This window comes from Manacus candei, unplaced genomic scaffold, assembly GCF_025592945.1.
Source record: "Manacus candei isolate 608988 ecotype Guabito, Panama unplaced genomic scaffold, ASM2559294v1 h1tg000188l, whole genome shotgun sequence".
Taxonomy (NCBI): domain Eukaryota; kingdom Metazoa; phylum Chordata; class Aves; order Passeriformes; family Pipridae; genus Manacus; species Manacus candei.
The window spans coordinates 318630-342382 of NW_026138236.1; the positions used below are offsets into that span (position 1 = coordinate 318630).

The window sequence follows — 23753 nt, forward strand, 5'->3', positions numbered from 1 at the left end:
AAGTTTTTACCTCATGGGAAATGAAAGTTGATCTTCTGCCCCTGTTTATGCAGCTTCCCAAAGCCAAACTCACACCACAGACAGGAGGTTCCCAAGGTCCTCCTTGGTACAGAGATCATGCCATGGAAAAACCCATAATGGACATATGGAGAAGCTGAATGAAAATGGGACAAAAATGTTTATTTCCATGAACCCAGTTTTCCATGAGGGAGAGCTGAAAATCCTGCTTCCAATCTGTGCAAACCCTGGATTTGTTGTGAGCTGTGGTTTGCACACCTCACCTGAATGAAATTAAAAGATTCAGTATTTTATTTTCTGCCTTCACTCAGCCTGTGAAGCTCCTGAGTGGTGATAAAACTATTGAGATGCTTCCCAGAACCCTAACTCAGTGTTACACTTGACACAACCGAGTCTCTTGAACTACAATGTTTTTTACTTTAAGAAGGATTTTCCCCTTTCCTTTCCACTTCCTTTTCCCCTTTCCTTTCCCCTTCCCATTTCTGTATGGGGCTATATTTGCATGAAGAGCTCAGCAGTGACATGCTGAGAATCACAGATGATTGCTCTAAAAAAAAAACCACCCAGTAAACAAAAATAAAAAACATCAAAGCATCTGCTTGCAATCAGAACTGATTTCTGGTGAGTGAGGAAGGTGTTTTCTCCCTTTCTGTGCCCAGTAGTTTGTAATTGGTGAGATGATTTAGGGAAAGAGAATGGGAATGTGGCTTTTATGTGCGGCAGGACATAGTGACCTCTTCTGGAAGCTGAGCCCTGGGAAGTTTGATGGCCCTATGGTGGGAGCTACTTCGTTGACCCCTGTATTTAAACATGATTAAAAGCACTGCTGAAGAGCCAGGCACAGAAAAAAACCACCTTTTACAGCAGTGGCTGGGGGGTGGGGTGAGGGAAGCTGTGGATGCTGCACATTTTGGAGTGCCATCTGCTGGCATAGGATACAGGAGCCTTGTTTTATAGTGCTCAGATGAAAACAGTGTCAGAGAAGCCTTGATGAATCATGGAGATGAGGAGAAACTCTGTGGAGAGTCGGGGTGAAACAGGGTGTTTCATTCTGTGGAAGACTGAGTCCCTTACTCTGTTGTGGAAACCTGCTCCATGTCCCCTCTCTGTACTGAGTAGAACATAGATATTAAATAGCGTTTAAATAACTATATTATTAATGATTTGTGTTTATATAAATATATATATATATATATAACTTCTCAGATTCCTAAGGAGGAGAAATTTGAGCTTTAGGTCACATCTCCTGGGAAGCATCAGGGAATTTACCACTTTTCAGTCTCATCTTTAGTGGAGTCCACAGAGCTGTGTGGATTCTCTGTCTACCAGCTTCACATAATTTTGGGACCCCAAAGGTAGATATAGGTCTTACCCATCAGTGCATCTTGCTTAAGTCTGACAGGGCCATGAGTGTGTATCTGACATGTGGCAGAGGGTGACATGGTGACACATCCCTGGTGCAGCCTGGGGTGCTGCTAATCTGCTATTTAGGAGTTTAAAGGGTTCAAAATTATTTAAATTAGCAGGAAACCTCAGACCATCTGTTTGAGAACAGGTACTGGTGATATCAAATGGTGTTCACCTGTTAGGCACCTACCTGCAGAGCTGCCAGTCTCAGACTGGGAAAAAATGGGGCACGAGGAAGTGTTTGGCAGAAAAGTAAAGGAGGGAAATGACTTTTTATTTTCAGATAACTGTATTTTTTGTTTCAAAAACTTTGGTGTGTGATTTTTTTAATTTTGTTTTTATATGTTTTGTCCCTCACATCCCCCATTTTACAAAGATGTATCCTTTGCATGTGGGATGTCATTTGTGTTCTTGTCCCACACCAAGCCTGCTTATTTTGAGATGTGTTTTATTTTAAGCTTGACAATATCCAACATTATATAACCTTTTTCTCCTCCTAGTGCTGCTTGTTGCTTCCAAGGCTACAGGCATTGACCCCTTGTAGACACTTGTGTTCACTCAAAATCCCTTTAATCACCCTGTTGCCTTCTTGACTCTCCCCTTCTGCCCTCTTGAATCTCACAGCTCACCAGTGGTGCTTTTTCCCTTTCTAAGTAAGGTGTGAACGGCCAGAAAACATTGCAGAATATAAATTGGCCACCAAAACAAAAGGACAGGTTCTAAAAAGTGTGGTTTGGAGCTTTGTGGGCTATTTTTGGAACTGCTTTATTAGGCTTATTTGTTTATGAACTGGTGATTATATGGAAGATTTGATATGAAATAGGAAATGAGTTGGGAAACCTCCCAGTGCTAAATGTTAATAGATGTCCCTGCAGATCACCAACATTTTGCAAACGGAGGTATTTCAACTCTGTAAGGGAAAGAACCCATCTCCCTTTGTGCTGGGGTGACCCTGGTTGCCACTAAAGCTGCTCTGTCTCTCCCCTCAGCTGGACAGGGGAGAGAAAATTTAATGAAAGGCTTGTGGGTCAAGACAAGGACAGGGAGAGATCACCCAGCAATTACTGTCACGGGCAAAACAGACTCGACTTGGGGAAATTACTTTAATTTATTACTAATCAAATCAGAGTAGGATAATAAGAAATAAAACCAAATCTTAGAACATCTTTCTCCCACCTCTTCTTTCTTCCGAAGATCAACTTCACTCCTGAATTCTCTACCCACTCTCCCCCAGCATTGCAGGGACATGGGAAATGGGGTCTACAATTAGTTCATCACAACTTATCTCTGATGTTCCTTCCTCCTCACACTCTTCCCCTGCTCCAGTGTGGGTCCATCCCATGGGGTACCTTCCTTCAGGAATGGGCTGTTCCAGCATGAGTCCCCCTCAGGGTCACAAGTCCTGCCAGAAAACCTGCTCCAGTCTGGGCTTCCCATGGGGTCAGAGCCTGCTTTGGGCATCCCCCTGCTCTGTCATGGGCTCCTCCATGGGCTGCAGGTGGATCTCTGCTCCCCTTTCTTAAATACATTGTCCCAGAGGTGCTGCCACTGTCGCTGGTGGGCTCAGCCTTGGCTGGGTGGGTCTGGGTGGTGCTGGGTCTGTCTGGGAGCCACTGTCAGACATGGGCTCTGTCAGGCATGGGGGAAACTTCTGGCAGCTTCTCTCAGCAGCCACCCCTTGCTGCCAAAACTGCCATGCAAACCCAATACACCATTTTACAGCAAAGGCAGAGGCAGAATGGAGACTGTAGGTTGTGCAGCAAGTTATACTGAGCTCAGCAGGTTTGCCTTTGTCACTGTTGTAAAGACAAAGTGTTTGTTCCCAGAGTAACCCATGCCATGGGTTATCTGCTTTGTTCTGTCTTGGGGAGTTTTTTTGTTTGTTCTGCTCTGTTCTGTTTTTCTTGATTTTCAAAAGGAAATGGAGATTGGTGGGTCTGGGTGTGTTTATAAAGTGAGTAGCTGTCAAATGCAAGGACTTTTTACATGAAAAGAGTCTACAGCATTGATGTTGTTTCATGGGTTTGTTTATCCACTGTTTAACATGGAGTATTAGGTATGGGATTCAGAGTAGAACTGACAAGTTAAGTCAAATACTTTTGGGTAGCCCCTCAGTGAGTCTGAAATCTCCTGTCTATGAGAGTAGAGGAACCAAGCCATGGTGTCTTCATGGAGTTGGGATTTGAAGAATATCCCGTTCCTTTCACCAGGGTTGTGTTGTCATTGGCCTTTCTTCCGGAGCACTAAAGATGGAAGGGAGAATGAAAATATTTCAGTGAGATTCCCGGCATATGACTTCCTCTTTGTGAAAGTCATGTAGTCATTGCACACTGACAGGAACTCATTTTGCAAAAGGAGTGATGTGCTGGATTTCTCTCTTCATTTCCCTGAGTTTCCACTGAAAAGCCAAGGAATGAGTGAGGTATTTCATATTTATCCACATCACTGCATTTAACACCTCAGAGCTTTCCTTTTGATATCCTCTGTTAATTCCCAGCATCACAGCAGGAAACAAATCAATCTCCTCATTCCCTGCCGCAAATATTTGGGGATAAGGTTGCAGATAAGCTCTAAATTAGCTTTCATAGTTTCAGAATGCAATGTTATGGATGAACTTCCCTACATACCATGGCAACTGGTTCCTATTGGCACATTGCTCCACTGCGTGTGATAAAGATGACTTTGGCTTCATTTCAGGACAAGTGATGTGAGAAGACATTTTGCTCGTCTGCAAAATCCTTTCCATCAAGAAAATTCCTTGCACTATGATTCACTCCTGCCATATGTGGAGGAATTAAATTCTGGGTGAGATGCATGAAGGAAACCCCACAGGAGGAGGAATGATTTGACAGCTGATCCGTAGAGCTCTTTCAGCCACCTCTAAAGAAAATGCTGTGATGTTAGTAGCAGTTTCACTACACATCTGGGCTTGACTCATCTGCTACAGTAAAAGGAGAAAGAAACCCAAAGAAATAATTAAAGTTCATTATTGCATGTATATGAAATAGCATTATTAAAGTATCTACCTCACATTTATTTATAACCCTTCTTCCTGACAGAGCCTGACATGTTTCGCAAACACCACTGAATGATTTTACATTCTTTGCCCAAAATCTGAGGATGTTGCTCTGCATTCTATTCATCACTTGCTCAGTCAAAATTTATGTTCCTGCACAATCTGTACATTTCCTGAGATCTCTTTGTGTAGGTACGTTACTCATGAGATCTACCAGGCATATTTTAAATAAGTCAGGGTGGAAAGGCTCAAATTTCTTTCTGACAAAGTCAACTTCTTCTGAGGAGTGTGGGACCGGGCACTGTCACTGCATGACAGGGTGAGACTGGAGGAAAAATACCCCCGTCCTCACTACAATCCAATAGACATGTTTTGGTTGGCAGGGTGGAGTTATCGGTGATGACACTTATCCAGGACAACTGAGCTAGTTTGACTTCTCTTGGAAAAATTCCTGGGACTTCAGGACGTCTGCAATGCTCAAAACCTTTTGAAAACACAGCCAAGTGTAGGTTGTTTGGTTGTGGTTTTTGTTTGTTTTTTTTTTTTTGACCAGGGAAATGATTATTCCTCTGTTCTGGGAACTGGTGAAGCCACACCTCAAATCCTGGGTTCAGTTTTGGGCCCTTCATGACAAGAAAGACACTGAGGGGCTGGAGCGTGTCCAGAGAAAGGCAACGGAGCTGGGGAAGGGTCTGGAGCACAAGTCTGATGAGGAGCAGCTGAAGGAGCTGGGGGGGCTCAACCTGGAGAAAAGGAGGCTCAAGGGAGACCTTCTTACATTCTACAACTCCCTGAAAGGAGGGTGTAGCCAGGTGGAGGTCAGTCCTTTCTCCCAGGACACCAGTGACAGGACAAGAGGAAATGGCCTCAAGCTGTGCCAGGGGACGTTCAGGTTGGACATTGGGAAGAGTTTCTTCATGGAAGGAGTGGTTAAGCATTGGAATGAACTGCCCAATGGAGTCATCATCCCTGGAGGTGTCCAAGTGTCTGAATATGGTACTCAGTGCTCTGGTCTAGTTGACAAGGTGATGATTGGTCAAAGATTGGACTTGATGGTCTTGGAGGTCTTTTCCAACCGAAATGATTCTGTGATTCTGACAAAACTAAAGCCCATATCAGTGTCCTTGGAAGACTGGCCCAGGACATCCCTCAAGGGCTTGTCTCTCAGTTATGCTCACGCTGGTCTCACCCCCCTCAGTTTGCCAAATGAGACCTGAAAACAGATAGCAGAAGTATGGATTAGCTGTGTGGCTTTGGTGTATTAGCACAGCTGTGTTTGAGCTGAGCAGCAGCAGGGGGAACAGCAAGGGCAGTGCAAGCAAACAGAAAGACTCCAGCAGAAAAGGTAATGTAAACTCATCGGGGACTTAAAAATGCTGAGCCTGATCAATGCTCCTCTGCTGATGGGAAGTGTCACCTCCCTCAGCAGGCAGTGTCAGTGGTTCATGGAGAGCTTCCCATGGAGAAAGTCGGTGTGCAGCCTAAAGATTATGATAAAATATGCAGTGCTGTCGTGGACTCAGTCACCTTCCACAGTTTGGGATGGAAAATTTCCTCACTCAGTTTAGTCTCAGATAAGTACAGAGTTTCGTATTTATCTCAAAAAAAAGAGTTTTTTCCCCGGTGCCTTTTCTTTAACCATTTTTATCTCTATTATTAGAAGTTCCCGTGGCAAGAAAGTTGCTTTTCCAGAATGTGGGCAGACTGTTGGTTTACTTTCAGAAATTAGTAGCAAACACTTTTCCAAGAGAACAGAGAGATTTTTGTCTCTGAATGGGATTTTCTGCTCCCCAGTACTTGCTTTGTGTATGGCAACGAAGGAGCGACAAAAGCAATGCACAGGTTTCCAGAATGGATGAATTTGGAAAGATTCTCTGCCTCCTCCATCCTTCCTTCTGAAATATATCAGCACTACTGAGGGCTTCAGTCCATATGGGGAGGATCTTCAGAGGGCCCTATCTTGTCATACCTGAGTGGGAGATCTGTGCATTTTGGAAGCAACCTGGATCTGTCTTTGGCTTCCTTTCAGTTCACTTCCATGCTTTTTTTACTCTTTGTCCTATTCTCCCCCTTTCTGAGCATCTTCTATGTTCTCCATTCACTTCTGCTGGTCCCTGCTCTCATTGGTTGCTTGTCCCTCTTCCTCTGTTACTGACTCTCATTTCCCCCCATATTTTCTTTGTGACATTCCCCTCTCTTGAGTTCTTGACAAAGAATTGAGAGCAAACAGCACCGAAGCCATTTCATTGTGACAGGTAGCCCTTTTATAGCTTGTGATATGATCACTTACATTTCTGCCCATAACCATAAGGATTAATATTTAAATTCTGCTTATTGACATAATGATACCTATTGTGTGACTAACAATATAAATATGCCTGAGGAGCAACTAGGAAAACAAGATAAGAGTGTCTCAATGCCCAGGGGACGTACACAAGGTGGAGGGTAATAGGGAACATTATGTATTTTGCTCATCAACAATTTTTCAATGAAAGAGGATTTAAAAACTGCAGCAGTTTTCAGCATATTAAGTGTGTAGTGCTGAGGCAAAGTGGGATCTGCTGGTGTAGTGACCCCATGTTGTAGAAAACTGCTTGTAACTCAAGCTTAGTTTGTAAAGTTCCTCATCTCAGTGGAAATGCAAAGTGTTCTCAGCAAATATTGCTCTTTGTGTTTGAAACTTTTAAAATATGAACATTTGAAAGTTTGGGAGTTTTAATGGTGAGAAAAAATCTGTTTCTGCCTGGTTTCCACACTGTCCTTTAGGAGAGAAGAGTAACATCCTTCCTAACTCAAAAGTACAGTGTCATGCTGAAAAGTAGCCAGGTTAAATGAGACAAAGAGGTTCAGTACAGGAGCCACTGAATAATTAAATATCATAAAGCTAAATAAAGGTGGAACTTTGAAGAGTCATCGTGGGAAGATAAAGGATCAAAAAACCCGTATTAATATTCATAAAAGTTTTGCCATAACCTTCACTAGGATCAAAATTCAACCACCAGCAACTAAATTCCAGGAATTATAACTGCTTTACTGCTGATGTTCTATTTCTTGGTCAGGGTCCCTCCTTGTGACATGAAAGCTCAGCCTGGAGCTTGGGAGAGAGGAAGGTGGGATTTGTGAGGAAGACAAGCTTTGCACAGTGGCTTCAGTACATCTTTCTTGGTCCATATGGGGCCTCCCTTGACTGATTTAAATTGACCTTCAGGTTTCTTTTTACTTCTTCCAAATCCTGGAGAAGCAAAGACCTCTTGTCTGACCCGAGCACATTTCATGGATAATCTCCATGTCTATTCTGTGGACTCTGTAACATCTTCAAAAGGCACAGCACTGAGCATCTGCTTTCTCCTCTCTCCCCACCGCTGGTTTGTTTCTAATGAAATATTTATTAAGTGACTGATATTTGCAGTCAGAGAAGGAGATAATTCATGCAAGCAATCAACTGTGGGTTAACTGGAGAATGAAAATGTCTTGGACCGTAGCAAAAACTCATAATCAAAGGGCTCCCCAGCTATCCATCAAACAATCAATTACTGTATCCATTAGTCCCCTTTCACCACACATTAGAACAATTTACTAGACATGCTAATGTTCAGGTCATTGCTCCTTAAGGATGAGCAAACAGCAGAGGCATCTATCAAAGTTTTGATGCAGTGTGATCTCATACAGTGTGGATATATAGCTTAGATCACTTCATATTCTCATGCTGTTAGTAAGTCTATTAAAGACCTGGTGTGTGAGGGAGTTGCTGGTTGCCTCCAGATCTCACCAGCTGAAGGAAGCTTGTCAAAAGAAATTCAGCATTTCACATGCTTCTGCCTTCTGTGTGATGAGACAGAAGGTCATCCCGTGTGAAACATCAATAAGCAATCTGCACATCAGTAAAAAACAGGTGGTTTTGTCACTTATTACACTGACCAGAGAACTGCAAACGTTTGCTAGTCTTGCACGTGCCATGTGGGGAGAAACAGAATTTCTCCATGAAGAAGGAATCCAGGAGTCAGGTTCTAGTCTTGCCTCATTGTCCTCATCCAATGCCTGATAAAATTAAGTGGGAACTCAAACCATGCATGCCAAGGTAATTTCTGTTAATTATTCCAAGTGTAGATTTCTATGTCTGAAGGCAACAAGACTCTTTCTACAGGTAGTTCAGAGAAATAAACACATCTTAGTGTACTCAGCTGAGCTAAGTAGGATAAATGTTCTCTGAGAGGGAAAAAAATAACCTGTGGGGGATTTGGTGGGGTTTTTTTGTATTATTTTTGATGGTTGTACCTTTTTTTCCCATAGTCTCCCTTGGCCACACCTGGGCATAAGTAGTGTAGGTCTCTACTTCTGAGCCTGACATTCAAGGCTCTCTTTCTAGTCTACAACACAATCTCATGTTAAGTAGCTGTCAATCTTTTTAATCTGCAGAATAGGGCTCTTATCTCCATTGGCTTTATTGACCACAGCTCCATTGATTATAACGGGAGTCTTAATAAACAGCTTGGAGGTCAGTGCTCCCACTGTGGGTATGTAAAGCTTGGAGAGGTGGATTTCTGGCAGTTCAACTTGGCTGATCAATCCAAACGAAGATATCTACTGTGCAAACATCTCAAATGGGTGTTAAGAGAGATCCCACTTACGTGTCGATACCAGCAGTCCTGAGCCAGTATATGCCTAATTTATCCCTCTTTCTCTGAATGACACTTGATATCTGCTGGGACAAACTGGCAGCTGACTTTGGGGAACTCTGTTAACAGGATAGAGCTCCTTGGCTCTACTGGCAGTTTAAAGCTCCTTAGAAATGCAGTGGAGAAAAGGCAAAAAATAAACGAAGGGCATAACTTTATTGTGTTGAATTACCTGCTGGAGAAGCTCTCCTTGCTGTTTTGAGTAGAGAGGAAGCAGAAGGAGATAAATTCCCAGCAGTCACCCTTCCAGTGGTTTGCTGTGACCCCTTTCTCCCTGCAGAATTCGTGGCTCCTTGGGCAGAGAGGGGGTTATATCCTAGAAAATACTGTGCACCACTGCATGCACAGCTTGGGGTGCAAACCAACCTTCAAAGGAATAACAAAAAACTGTCATCTTTCCACAAAGAGAATCCTCTTCCAATGTGTGTTTGGAAACAAAGTTCTAATTCAGGGAATGAAATATGATTTTAATTCAGTGAGTGTGTCCAAGCCTTTCAGAATAAGTTCATTACTTCTTTATTACTGTAGGAGTGGAAAATGATCTGATTTCAGTCCTTTGAGACTCAGTCAAATAGGAAAATTATCAGGATGCAACAAGTCAACCAATCAAAGCCCCACACAGCAGTTTTCAGAGTAAACCCTAACACGTGACAAAATTTCTCCTGTGTTGGGTGAAAGTTTCCAACAGAAATATATTTTTATGGCACAAGCAATGAAGTCTTGGAGTTTATGGCTTGGGAATGGTATTGGTATATGCAGAGAGAATAAAAAAGAACACGAACAGGGCAAGTAAAATAACATGAGGTATATAGTCTATAAACATCAGATGAGAAAATGAGGGAGCTAAATTAAATAGTCTTGAAGAAAGTATCAATAGAGACATGATTGCAGTCTATAAATACTTTCAAGGTGAAAATACAAATGAAGACCAGGTGAATTATTCACGAAGTTAAATGATAGAAGCCAGAATGGCCTGATGGCAGGAAAGGAACATGTAGGTTAAGTGCTAAAACTAATAAAGAACAGTTGCGTGGATGGTTAATGCCCCATCAGTTTGGAAAGTCAATAGTACAGTTAAAACAGAAGTAAAATAAATAATAATAATAGTGCTATAAAAATCCGTGGTAGGAATTATCTGAATGTTTATCTGTGGCCTCTCCTGCTTCTGACACAGTTAAGACATTGTCCTGATATTAACTGGAAAAATGCACAGATTATGGACTATTTTGTTACATGTCACGTTCCGGAGGCGCTGAGCTGAAAACCTTCCAGCGTTTTTTTTAATCTTAATCTTTTCCCTGAATGTTTTACTCTGGAAACATTTTAAGGAGCTTTTCCATCCTCATGAAAGCCTTCACAGAGCCTGTATGTTAATGGGGTGGGGGGGGGCAGGACCGAATGCCTAAGCTGAGGAGAGGTGAACATCCCTGTGAACGTATATCACAGAGACAGCACAGAGCACATGAGGCCAATAAAGCTGCTCTGCACTGCTTTCCTCCCTGGCAATTCCTATTTCTTGTCACCCTTTGGAAGGTTAGATTCACTTCGTCTTGCCCCATAAAAAACTCATGCAGGATGAATTAGCAAACTGCCAAATTCTTCCTATTTCATTCTCCCTGGACAAATGAGCTCAGGAGCAAGATTTTGTTCCCTGTAGCAACGCTTACACTTTCTATTTTCATTATTTCACTTTGCAGGCAGTTTGGTATCAAATACACATCTGTGTCTAAATTTCCCTAATATCTTTAGTTTCTCTTCCTGGAGACATTGCCTAGATCTGTAATAACTGTATCACTATTCTTGGGGAAGAACATAATTTTCTTTCTGCTGTTTTTGTGTTTTTCTTTAAACCAGTAAATATCCTGACTTGATTTGACTTGAAATTCTAGTTGTCACTCTTCATTTTTCTTGAGATTGAAGCTCACAACCTCCAAATAAAGTTGACTAGTTGTTAAATATTTCCAATGTCCTCTGATCCATGTCAGTCCTTGCTGTCACAGCACACAGAAATCAGGGCAAGCATTTAATTCCCTTCAGTGAACTTATATTTTAAGGTTGTTTACAGGTTGGGAGATTAGACTGAGTTAGAGGGGATTGTCACTTGTCTGGAGAAAGAACAATCAGCTCCTTCTGCCTGGAGGGGACAGGGCATGTCTAGGAAAGGTAGGAGGAACAACCACTGGGCAGGACAAGCTTTTTGAATGCTTCTGGTCCTTGTGAATGGATTTCCCAGAGGTTACCACAGACCATTTCCCTGATCCATGACAGTTGTACAGCAGTGCTGATAGATAGCCCTAATAAGATTTTCAATACTTTCATTTTGATTGAATTGATGTCTCCTGTTTCACTGCAGGCATCTGTCATTTTGTATCCTTTTACCATTTTTATTACCTATGTTTGTTTTCTAATTAAAACCGAAAATGTCCTGATGAAAAACAATTAAGGGTTTGTGTAGAGTATTAGTGTAAAACCTAACAAGCTGCTGCCTGCAGTCAGGGATGGATCAATAGGCTTTATTGTAGTGAAATCACAGGTAAATTAGAAAAAAAAAAAAAAGGAAAAAGGATTTAAATGGCATTAAAGATGTGAAAACTTTTCATAGAATCATAGAATCATTAAGGCTGGAAAAGGCATCTGAGATCATCAATCTGGCTGTTAACCCAGCACTGCCAATTCCACCACTAAACCACACCTCCAAGCACCACATCTACACAGTTTTTGAACATTTCCAGGGATGGTGATTCCAACACTTCCCTGGGCAGTCTGTTTCAATGCCTGACCACTATTTCAGTGAAGAAATTTTTCTTGATATCCAATCTAAACCTCCCCTGGTGCAACTTGGGGCCGTTTCGTCTTGTCCTATCACTTGTTGCCTGGGAGAAAAGACCGAACCACTCCTGGCTACAACCTTCTTTCAGGTGGTTGTAGAGAGCAAGAAGGTCTCCCCTGATTCTCCTTTTCTCCAGGCCGAGCCCCCCCAGCTCCCTCAGCTGCTTCTCATCCAAGCTGTGCTCTAGACCCTTCCCCAACTCTGTTGCCCTTCTTTGGACGTGCACACATCCATCACATCGTATTACCAGCCTGTGGTAACCTGCTTTTTGTTCTGAGTTGGTGCTGAAAATGAAATTGCTGTGAACTGGACCAAAGGGCTGAACATCCCTTGTGACAGGATACAGATCATTTATGTCCCAGTGCCTTATGTTGAAATCTGGTGGATAACAGGAGTGTGCTGAGAACAGCCTGTGGGTGAAAATAGGTTGTGTTTTCCTGCAGAGGGATTGCTGTTATCCCAGTGTAGATCTAATCAGACCTGTGCTGCAGCATCTTGGGTTTTCTCTGTACAGTATTCTCAACTCTCCCTCAACTCTGCCCTTGTGAGACCCCGCCTGCAGTGCTGCATCCAGCTCTGGGGCTTCAACACAAGGACAGTGATGTGCTGGAATGAGTCCAGGGGAGGCCACTAAGTTGATCACAGGGCTGGAAGGCCTCTGCTCTGGAGACAGGCTGGGAGAGCTGGGGCTGTTCATCCTGGAGAAGAGAAGGCTCTGGTGAGACCTTCTAGCATCTTCCAGTGCCTAAAGGGGCTCCAAGAGAGCTGAAAAGGGACTTTGGACAAGGGCATGGAGTGACAGGACAAGGGGAAATGTCTTTAAGCTGAAGGAGGGGAGGTCTGGATTAGATGTTAGGAATAAATTATTTAATATAGTTAAATGTATTTATTGGTGGTGAGGCCCTGGCACAGGTTGCCCAGAGAAGCTGTGGCTGCCCCATCCCTGGAAGTGTTCAAGGCCATGCTGGATGGGGCTCTGAGCAACTGGTCTAGTGGAAGGTGTTCCTGCCCATGGCAGGAGGGTTGGAATGAGATGACTGTTAAGGTGCCTTCCAACCCAAACCATTCTGTGATTATATGATTATTCGTAATGAGGCTCTTTTGTGGATGGTGCCAAAAGTTGTAGTGGGATGACCGGGTGTTGTCCCAGCCTGCCATTCAAAGCTCAGCTCCCACTTTTCTCCTCCTCTCCCATAAAGGTGGACCCCACTCTCACAAAGAGGCAGGAACCTTGTCTTGTCTCCTCATCCCTGTTGTCATCAACTGACCATCCACCACCATCTTCCAGATGGGTGGTGACAACATGCCTCTGATTTTTGTCTTAATTTGGGATCAGACTTTTGGGCAATAACTGAAACATTCTGAATGCAGACGGTGCTGGGGCTGTAAAATGGGCAGATACTTTATAGAGAGTCACTAAATGAGAGTGGTCCTCAGTCTCAGGCTCTGAACATTTCCTTGCATGCTGAGCTGTCCACTGAAACCCTACCAAAGGCCAGGAACAAAAAGAGATGATAAGATTGATATTGATGAAGTTTTGTGGGAGTCAGCCATGTTTCTAAAATAAATGATTGAGTACTTCAAAGGCAAAATACAAAATACAAAAGCAGTCTATTCCTTGAAAGAAAAAGACATACTTTTTATTTCCAGCATCTTCCTACTTTTCCACAGCTCCAGAATGGCACTATGCCCATGCTAGGGGTTGTCTGTGCTGCAGGAAATCAAGCTGAATTTGGCTCTTGACTCCATGTGAACAGAGAAAAAGGACATCTCACTTTTTTTTTTGGTAATAGGTGGGTGTTAAAGGGTGAACCAGTGACTCATTCTCCCTCTTATTTGCCTTTCTAGCAGGAACCTGCTCAGCAGCTGTGCAGCACATATGTTGGGAGGCAGAGAAAACACGGGCCTTTCTAGACAGCCTTGGTGTGTCTGTGAGCTCTGTCAAGCACGGTCCATTGACACAAATGCTGGGGCTTCAGCTGTTCAGAGAGGGAGCTGAGCAGGGGAGGGTTCTGCCTCTCATCAGGATCCAGGGACAATGCACAGCACAGATCCCAGACAGCCCCACCAGCCAAAACGTGCTGCCAGCAGCAGAGCTGTGCAGAGACAGAGAATTATGAGAATATCACACAGACAGCCAGGAAAGGGCAGGAACAGCTTTAGGAATGCTGTAAAAACACCAGTGAACGCTCTCCTTCCTGACAATCTTAAAGGAATGTTTATCCACTTGCTCTGCATGTGTGGAGATGTCACCTGAAGAGATAGCCCAGGCAGTTGGCTTTGGAAGGGTGGGTGTAGCCATGTGGAATCAGGCTGAAGTCATTCAGTGAAACGGGTTTGAAAAGAAAAGGTTGTCAGATTACAGAGAGGGGAAATTTATACCTCACTTCACTGGTGCTCTTTTGCTTCACTCACATCACCATGGGATCATCTATTTGCTTGGTAGATAATGTTTCCAAACCAAGAGGAAAAGAAGGAGAAGGATGGAAATAGGAACAGGGAAAGCTCCATCTTCCTTCAGTAATTCAGGGTGAAAATACATGGCAAAATACAGCCCTCAGGATCAACTGAAGTTTGACCTAAAAGTTGATGATCTCCACGAACAAAATATGAGTGTCAGCCCCACCATCTAGGCCTGGTAGGGAGGGCATTCCTTCTAAATTTGGTCTTCACCGTGGGGTGGAAATATGCTGTACTTCTTGAAAGCACATCTGTTATCAGAGAGCTAAACCTCAGGCCCCTGGCTTATTTTCTTTTTTCTTCATCTACCACAGACAGGTCATTTAATTCTCTCTCCCTGAGTACAGTAAGATCGACTCTGAACTCAAGCAGCCCTGGGTGATGAGGTCAGGATTGCTCAGAATGAATTTGGTGAAGTAATAAAGTCTTGAAGGAAAATTAAAGAAGAAGAAAACGGTAGGAGGTATGAACTGGGGACTCTGTAACTGAGTCTCTTCCAGTTCCAGGAAGCTGAATAGATTTTCTTAGTCCTCGTGACTGCAGAGACCTGAAGGATTAAATTTAAAAATGCTGCAAAGAGAACCAGCAAAATAGTTTCTGTCACTACATTTTCCCTCAAATTAGTAATTTCTTGCAGATCCTGTAGTAGGAAAATGGTAGAAATGGTGATTTTCTTGCTCAATTTCACATTCATGTCATTCAAAAATTAACACCTTGATCAAGAGCAAAGACAGAAACACATGAGGGATTCTAGCTAATTTAAACAAAAATGCACTTCAACCCCTCCCTTCATGCTAATTTCCCCATCCTGGTTTTTCTCATGCTACATTGGAGCAGAGTAATCAAATTTGCATAAGTTGAAGAAAATGCTGAATGCATTTCCATGTTTGCCTGTGTCAGTGATGCAGGAAGGATCCAGCATATCCCACTTTAAAGTTGTCCTTCTTATGGTAGTTTTAAATTCAATCATTTTTGAGTGAAAGGGAAGAGCAGGCACTGGTTAATTTGTGATTCCCTGTGATGCATTTCTTTCCCAGTCGTTGTGGGAAGCTCCTCTCCTAAGACAACAGAACTCAGATTACCAATCACCGCTGTGATCTTCTGTGTGAAAGATAATGCAAAGTTGTAATATCACTATTTCACTCCTTTAAAAGATTTAGAAGTCCCAGGCTGCTTGTTCTGCGCCTGCCTGAGGCCTTTCTACCTGTAATTGCTTTGGGCTTTTGCTTGGCATGATGCAGCTCTAAATCTCATTGAGCCTGCAAGGTTAGTTGTTTTGAAAGGATGGTTTGGGAAAGATCATCTAATCCGATTTATCTGTCGTCTTAACCTGGCTGTATTTTGTGGGTAGTCAGGCCAAACTGGCTGCTCTGTGCCAGCTTTGTCCCAGACAGCTTGGAGTGCCAACCCGAGATTAAAAATGTGTCAGGCAGAGTAATTCCAGCCGTGTTCTGCACCCTGCTCCTCCATGTACAGTGTTTTATTGATCTTTAATGCACACACTCCAGCCTCATTATTCTACAGGCAATAAAACGTGAATCTCCAAGCCTGGATGCTGGGGAGAATAGGATACCCTCATAAAGTGTTGCCTGGCTGTTTATATGTCTATATGTACTATAAAGCAAGAGATAAACATCTCTGCATTTGCATTTTGTTTGAAAGCCAGAGCCAAAGTGTTACCCAAGGAGATGTGATGGTTTGCAGGAGCTGTGGGAGGTGTGTTGATTGCTGCTGGAGCTGCCCATATCCCTGCTAGAGGTGCAGAAAGCTTCTGGAGATTGGAGAAGATAGAGCAACCTTCCCTGCTTTACTCCCTGAGTCATAGAAGAGCTCTAAAATACCCTGTTTTCATGTTGCAGAAGATTTCCTTGGAACGACCTGCAGTCTGGAGTGCAAAATTAGCTTAGACAAGTGAGGCTCCTTTTACCTGTGCTCTTATAAACTCGGAGGTAACAAGGAATTTGTGAACTGTGAATATCAAAGGCAGTCTCCAGGGTCTGACAGCCAAGTGATGCTGCAACTGCTTGAAATGACCATGTGGATGGAATAGGAGTCAGGAAAAAAAAGAAACTTGTGTTCCTTCTTATTCTCTGGAGTTAGTTTTTCAGTCCAGTTAGGAGACTGCTGACTCAAATTTACCTTGCCATCAACCAGGACCCCCAGGTCCCTTTTCCACAGAGCAACTCACCAGCCTCTTGCTCTCCTTTCCCACTTTGACAGTGCCAACAACTCTGTCACATCCCTCCTAAGATACTGCGTTAGTGTCCTCTTCCCATGTTTTCACACACAGAGATTAAACCCTCCTCTCTGGGACAAAACTCCTGGTTGAATTTGGAGTGGAAGGAAATGGTGTAGAAATGGGATCATGTTGTCTGATTTCAGGCTTAATCAAGTCTCCTTCTCAACTGCCTTCATGCTGAGGTTGAAAGTAGAAGTTTGTGAGTGTCTTCCTCAGCCCTTCATTCTTCTCTCTCTGTGCTGTGTCATTCACCTGGTGAACAGAGTCTGTAATTCCAGTTTCAATAAATCTTGATTATTTCCATCAAATCTTACGGTTCTTTTTGGAGACACTGTGAGAGGCCCATCTTATTTCTCATTTTTATTACCTGTCTTGTACTAACCTGAGCTGGAGGGAGTGTGTTTGTCTCTCTATTTCTCTCTGTTGTATAATTTTTCTCTATATCTTCAGGTTTTCATGAGGATTGGAAAAGAAATTTTCCTTTGGAATCACTAAACATTTCACTGGCACTAAGAGCCATTTCTCATTTCTCATCCATCTTCAGTCAACATTTCATGCCCTGAATTCCTGATGAGGGAACAATCTTGTAACAGGCAATCAGAAATGACATCATTATAGTTAGAGATGTAAATGGGAGCTACAGGGCTGAGGGGGCACCAGGACACTCATTCTGCGACAGGAGATCCTGTGACTCTCTGAAGATGAGCATTGAAGGCTGGTGGGTGTTATATTAGTGGATTTCCCGTTGGATTTCTGCTTCTAGGTGGAATTAAGACCATATGGGAGCTAGAAGAGAGGTCATTGCAATCCCTTGCTTGGTAATTTTATGTGACAAAAGTTGGAAAACTTGTGATGTTCTGTCCCTCCTAAGATACAAATGGGGAGAGAGGCAGGAAGAGGGTTGGAAGGGGATTATTTTTGGAGGGGTCTCAGACAAGCAACTTCTGATGCAAACATTTACTGCTGGTAAAGTGCAGACCCTGGCAGAAGTTGTCACCTTCCAGATAAAACCTTTTTTTCTTTCTTATTTTTTTTTCTTTTTTCCTATCAGCAACTGCATTCAGAATCACCCCATTGGTAGAATAAATCTGATAAAAAAATGTAGTTGTAAGCAGCAACGATTTTATCCTCGTGGAAAGATTTTATCCAGCAGGAAAAATGTTGTGCCTGGGCATAATTTTTCAGATATGATGAACAACAGCATAGTATGACCCTCAGTCCTGAGGATTTAATTTTAAAAGAACTACTGAGTGTATCAGATATACTCAACTTTTTTCTCCCCTATCATTTTTTTCATAGGCAGGGCTTGGTTTATAGATACATCTTGACAAAGATCTGCCACAGGCAAATTTCAACAAAAGAACAACTTCAAACACATCCAATTAACAATTTATGAAAGGAAATCCAACAGAAAATTGCACAGAGATTCACAGGGCATAAAATTTGACACTAAATCAAATTTAATGTGGAAATGCCTGTGCAGGGAGTTATGGCCCCTTCCAGTGCATTGTCAAAGGGAACTTTATCTGTGGAGGCTCAGTGAGTGCCCTCCATCAGATCTTTCCTTGCTATAAATAAAGTGTTTTGTCAGACATGGCAATGAACATAACTCAGAAGGGAATGAAGACCACTGATAAACCAAGCTATGTGCAGCTTTTAGTCAGAAATATTAGAAGTGATTAGATTTCTTCACACTTTCAAATCTAGGATTTGTTCACTTTATCACAGAAATGAGGGGCTCTGTACCATGGGCAACACAAAATCATTTTTAATTCGTTAACACAGCACACAGACCCTGAAAGCAGGTCATGGTGACTGTATTTAATATTATTATGGAGCCATTTTGATGTCTGGAAGGAAATATCAGCCCCCCCTTCATCCTGTTGTTTACTGCTTTACTTATTCAGCAGCCGTTGTTGGATATTTTGGGAAGATGTTAAGGATACAAACTCATGTCATTGTCTTCAGCAGCTCTGAAATTACCTTAGGTCACTCCTTTGTTTAGAGGAAAAGATCTTTGTCTAGACCATTACCTATTTAAACACAGGGATAGCTGCTTTTTGTAGGAGATCACTGAGCAGCATCTCTTGCAACCTCTGAATAATTTGGAGGGGGGACATGTTATTTACAGATACCAGGACCAGCTAGTGAGGATGAGTAAGAGAGCTGAAACAGGCCAAGATGAAGGACATTTGTGATACAACTGTGCTATTCCATAGATTAATATAATTAATTTGAAGAGTTCTTTGCCATGTTTCTGGCTCTCCTTTTATTCCTGTGCTCCCACATCAGAATATTTGACGTTTGAACACTTGTAAATTTTTTATCTTTCACTGAAATTCATTTTGCGTAGCAAAACATGGTTTTAAATGTCCGTTCCTATGCATTTAGGTCCGTGGTGCAGTGTCCTTGGTGCAACCAGAGTAGACAAATTTCATTAGAGCATTTTTTCTGCATTTTCAGAGGTCAGAAACTTGGGCTCTTCCAGCCTCCTTGGTGATGTGCTGCAGAGCTGCCTCTGCTTGTCTTAGTTAACCCACTGGTGAAGATGAGAGGACACCTCTGTCACTATGAATGAAGCATTAGAATACCCCAGGGATTTTTTTTCTGGAGTCCATTAATACATGCTTTTGGCACTGAAACGCTCTACCAGAGAAGTTAGTGTCCAAGGCATGTAATAATTAGTGAATAAAACACCCCCAGAGTATCTTGATCCCATTAAAATATGTCTTTTAAAGTGTCAATGAATTTTAACCTAATTTTAAATGATGATTATCTTCCTGTAACGCACCCTTTCTCAGTAGATAACAGATCCCTGGGAAGTAGAAGGTGAAAAAGTAAGACAATAATGTCAGAGATTTTCATCTGTTCATATTTTGAATGAGACTTGAGTGGTTGCTGCTGAGTTTTCTATTTCCCTCTATTTCTTCCACCACCTCTCTCCCTTCACCACATTGTGTTATTATCCTTGTCTCCAACTAGGTATGGTGATTATAATAATAATAATTAACTTAATAAGACAAAGACTAAGTTTAGGCAAATACAAAAATTCATTGATTTTCTAAATACAGAAATTGTACACTTTTGAAAGAATTAAAGAAGTTAGAGAATTAAATAAGAATTTACAGATGCCTGATATTCTTCAAAGTTTAGCCAGCCACAGAGTCTATATGTGTTAAATATTACTCATTCTCTCAATGCCTCCTCCACAGTTCCTGCAAGGCAGATCTCTGAGCAAAAAAACCAGAAGTAAAACACCTTATAAGTGACTTTTTTCCCCCTCATTTCTCTGCTTCCCTCGTTTCCCTGCTTCCCTCATGCAGACTTGGTTGGGTTTATCATTCTTGCAGTGATGACTTTACATTGTTTCCACTGCAATTTCCACTCGAGTCCTCCCAGTCCTTCCAGTTCTCCAGCCCTGTGTCCTTCCAGCGAGCTGCCCTATGACCTGTTCACTCTGTGGAAATTCGGGGCAATTCATATTTTTGAAAATTTATCCACAGCAAGACAGCAAAGGCCTTTATTTTTCAGGCACAATTTGTTGAAAAGCCCCAGTTTTTGTGCTTCACGTAGAAACTGAACATCCCCCTGAGTACTTGTGCTTGTTTTCTCCTATGGCTTTCAGAGATTTCGGGGACATTCAGGTCAAGGATGTGCTGTGATCACTTCTTCTTTCAGCTTCAGAGCATCAGAAGCACTTGGTTTGCTTTTGTACTGTAACTTTTTGTTAGGAGTCAAAGCTCAGCTCAAGACCACGTGAGAGGATCACGGGCACTGTTAAAGTGGAATACTCATGAAGTTGGAGGGTTGGAGCCTTCAGTGCCATTAACTTAGAACTTGAGCTCAGCCTGCAAACCAGCCTTCTGTCATTTCATTGTCTTAGTCCAGTCTAGACTGAACCTAACATAGGCACAGATGCTAAAGGCAGAGAGGAGAAGACCTTGTTAAACCTTTGCCCCCTCCTGCAGATTCAACTGGATCTTGAGCATTTTAAAATCTGGATCTGACTATAAATGCAGCTTTCAAAGGTAGTATGAACATCTGTCTACCTAGAAAATTGGTATCTGAGGGCTTAGAAAATAAGTTGGGGGCTTTTAAAAAAAGAGGGAGTGTGACATATTACACGGGCAGATAGTGATAGGATGTGGGGGGGATGATTTTAAAAAAGAGAAGAGATTTAGATGTCATATTAGAAAGAATTTAATTACTCAGAGGGTGGTGAGGCACTGGAACAGTTTTCCCAGTGAAGTTGATGGTGTCCCATCCCTGAAAGTGTTCAAGGCCAGGCTGGATGGGGCTTGGAGCAGCTGGTTTAGTGGAAGGTGTCCCTGCCCATGGCAGGGGTTGGAACTGGATGAGCTTTAAGGTGCCTTCCAACCCAATTCTTCCAATCAGTTCTGTGATTCTATGTGGGCATTCTTGCTTGAGTGACCCTTAAAAGGTCTGGGGAGGAGCAAGGATGATCAGCTCAACAGGTGATGCCAGAAGGAATATGGAATTCCCAAACAGGAATGAGAAGAGTTGTTTTTCAGCACTTATTACTGAAGTTCTGAGATCCACATCTAGGATCTGGTGTGTCAGCAAAATCAGGTCTACTCTATAGAGTGAACACCAGAACCTGTGAGTTGCTCAAGCTGATGATTCTGAGAAATCATCCTGTGATGATTTCCCCTTTATGAGCTGTTTTGTTTATCTCATAAGTGGACAAGATGGGATCCTTTGTTATTTTGAATGTTGAAAGTTGGTTCATAAAGTCTTCAAGACAAATTTTTAGGCTTTCTGTGTGCCTGAGAAAGTGATTAATTCCAGAAGAATTTTCAGGAAAATATGACAAGGTAAATGTGTCCCTTTTTTAGACGCACCTTAAGGTTTTGTTCTGTCAGAAGTGCTGGAAAATTGAAGTTGATTTCTGGGGCTCCAAAGTAGCTCAGGAGATTTGACTTTGGGTCCTAACATTTCTTCTGAGACTTGAAATGCTTCCTCTCATGGAACTTACTTTTCTCCTCTTCACCATCTATTATATTTTAATATTTTAGTTTCCCACACTAAGACCGGGTAAAACTGGTTGACATTTACACTTCCTTTTCTTTTTTTCCATTCTCCCATCTCAGCAGAGCCCCAAGACCCCCTTCTCTGACCTACCTGATGATGAGAAGATCTTTAATGGGGGAGATACCACGTGGCAGAACCAGAGCCAGGACCAAGCCTTGCTCTCGGAAATCACGGAGGAGGATCTGGAGGCCATTCGGCAGCGAGAAGAGGCCATTCAGCAGATTGAGGTCAGTGACCTTCTCCCATCATGGGTTTGTGAGCAGGAATTGCTGATTCCTTGTGCTGTCCAGAAGGAAATGCTGATTTCCATTGCTACCAGTGCAGCGTCACTAAAAATGGGAGAGATTATCAAGTGCTTCTAAAAATGGAAATGGGTGACAGAAGGAAGAGTTAGAAATCCATATGACTAGTGGTGGAAATTACAGGAATTAATTGATGTTCATGGGCTAATGATTGGGTTCTTTTCAGTGAGTCTCCCATGGCAGAGTCTGTAGTGAGGGAGCTTAAGCTGGATTCTGCAGCAAATCAACTTTTCTTGGTGCACACGAACTTGAAACTGGAATTTGTCACGGACAGAAAATATTCAGCTTTACCATGAGAGAGAATAATAGGTAGAAAAAAGGAAATAACTTGTTAAGCTTTTCAAATTATTTCAAATATTTTGCTGTATCAAAGTATTTGGACATTCTTGGGCTAGTTAAAAGAAGACATACTATTTTTATTCCTTTTTTTTTTTCCAAGGTGCTGTAAAAATGTGAAATAAAAGGAACAAAAAGAGACCTGAATAAGTTAAACATCCCACATTTTTCTTTTTATACTTCTCTTTTTATGCTTTTGGGAAACTCTTGTTACTTAAATTTAAGCGATAAATGGGTAAAACAAGAACATGCTAAATCTTTCTAATTTGTATGCTTTTACAGGCCTAAACTCAAGATGAACCAAAAAAAAAAAAGAGAACTTCAGAATGATCAGAACATTTAATTAAGGACTATACTTTGTCCTTTAATTGGATTGTGCTAATTTTATCAGAATAGATTTTGGAGCGGTACAGCAGGAATTGTGATTGAGTTAACAGAGCAAAAAGGGGACAAACATTCCTACTGTAGAGTGGAACTCTGAGGCTGTGACCTCTGTTTGCAAAGAGTGATGGATAAATCTGATTCAACTCCCTAAGTAAGAAATTTTGACAGTTTTACAGGAGGGGGTCGAGGTTAGTGTGTGTCTAATTTCTGTTATGGTTCTCTGAACAGAGATGAATGAGCTTCGTGGGCTTGCGTCCATTACTAGGAATGACATTGTTAAAGAATGTGCTCATGTGGAGTATCTCTGGGTGTGATTTGTCTCTTCATACTTGAGGGATCTCATTGCACCCACCAGGACAAACTGGAGGGAACTTTGTGGCAAGAAAATGCATGTTTGGGGCTGTTCCTGCACTTTGATGTTCAAGAAGGTTGGTAGCAAATGTACTTCTGAAATGATGTTGTGGACCACAACTCCAACTCACTGTAGATATTCCAGAACAGTCTGGACACACCCCTGTGCCATGTGCTCTGGGATGACCCTGCTTGAGCAGGGAGATTGGACCAGATGACCCACTGTGGTCCCTTCCAACCTCATCCATTCTGTGATTCTGTGACCCCTTTGTTTGAAATATAGTCAGTGCCTTTTTCTTCCTGTCTTTATGTCATCCCTGTCCTCCCCAGAAAACAAAAAACCCCACATTTAGTGTTTGTCCATTAGGCACTGGGGATTGAGCAACCCCAAGCCAGCCTCAACCTCAGCAGCTTTGGAAAACCAGGAGGTGTCTCCTCAGAGAGATCTTTATTTTCTGGTTAAATCCCACTTCTGTCCACAAGCTGATATCTCTGCATTAGGCTATACTGGACCACATGTCCATGGTGGGGTAATTGAGGGGGGTTAAGTAAAAAATAACTCTTAAAAAAATACCACACTTGTGTACTGTGCAAATTTTGTATGTATTGATTTGATCCTGGATACCTTTTCAATATGAATTTACCTCTGAATAACTTATTCAGTATATGCAATTAATGATTT

General features: G+C 42.2%; 1 protein-coding gene across 1 annotated transcript in view; it reads left to right on the top strand.

Annotated features, from left to right (window-relative positions):
* The window catches only part of TSNARE1 (t-SNARE domain containing 1), a gene marked incomplete at its 3' end in the record, with an annotated part of 298862 nt that overhangs the window by 229561 nt on the left and 45548 nt on the right, over positions 1-23753 (top strand). The window contains exon 10 of the mRNA XM_051774128.1: positions 21758-21925. Within this exon, the coding sequence (XP_051630088.1) occupies positions 21758-21925 (168 nt within the window). The remainder of the gene's footprint in view (positions 1-21757; positions 21926-23753) is intronic.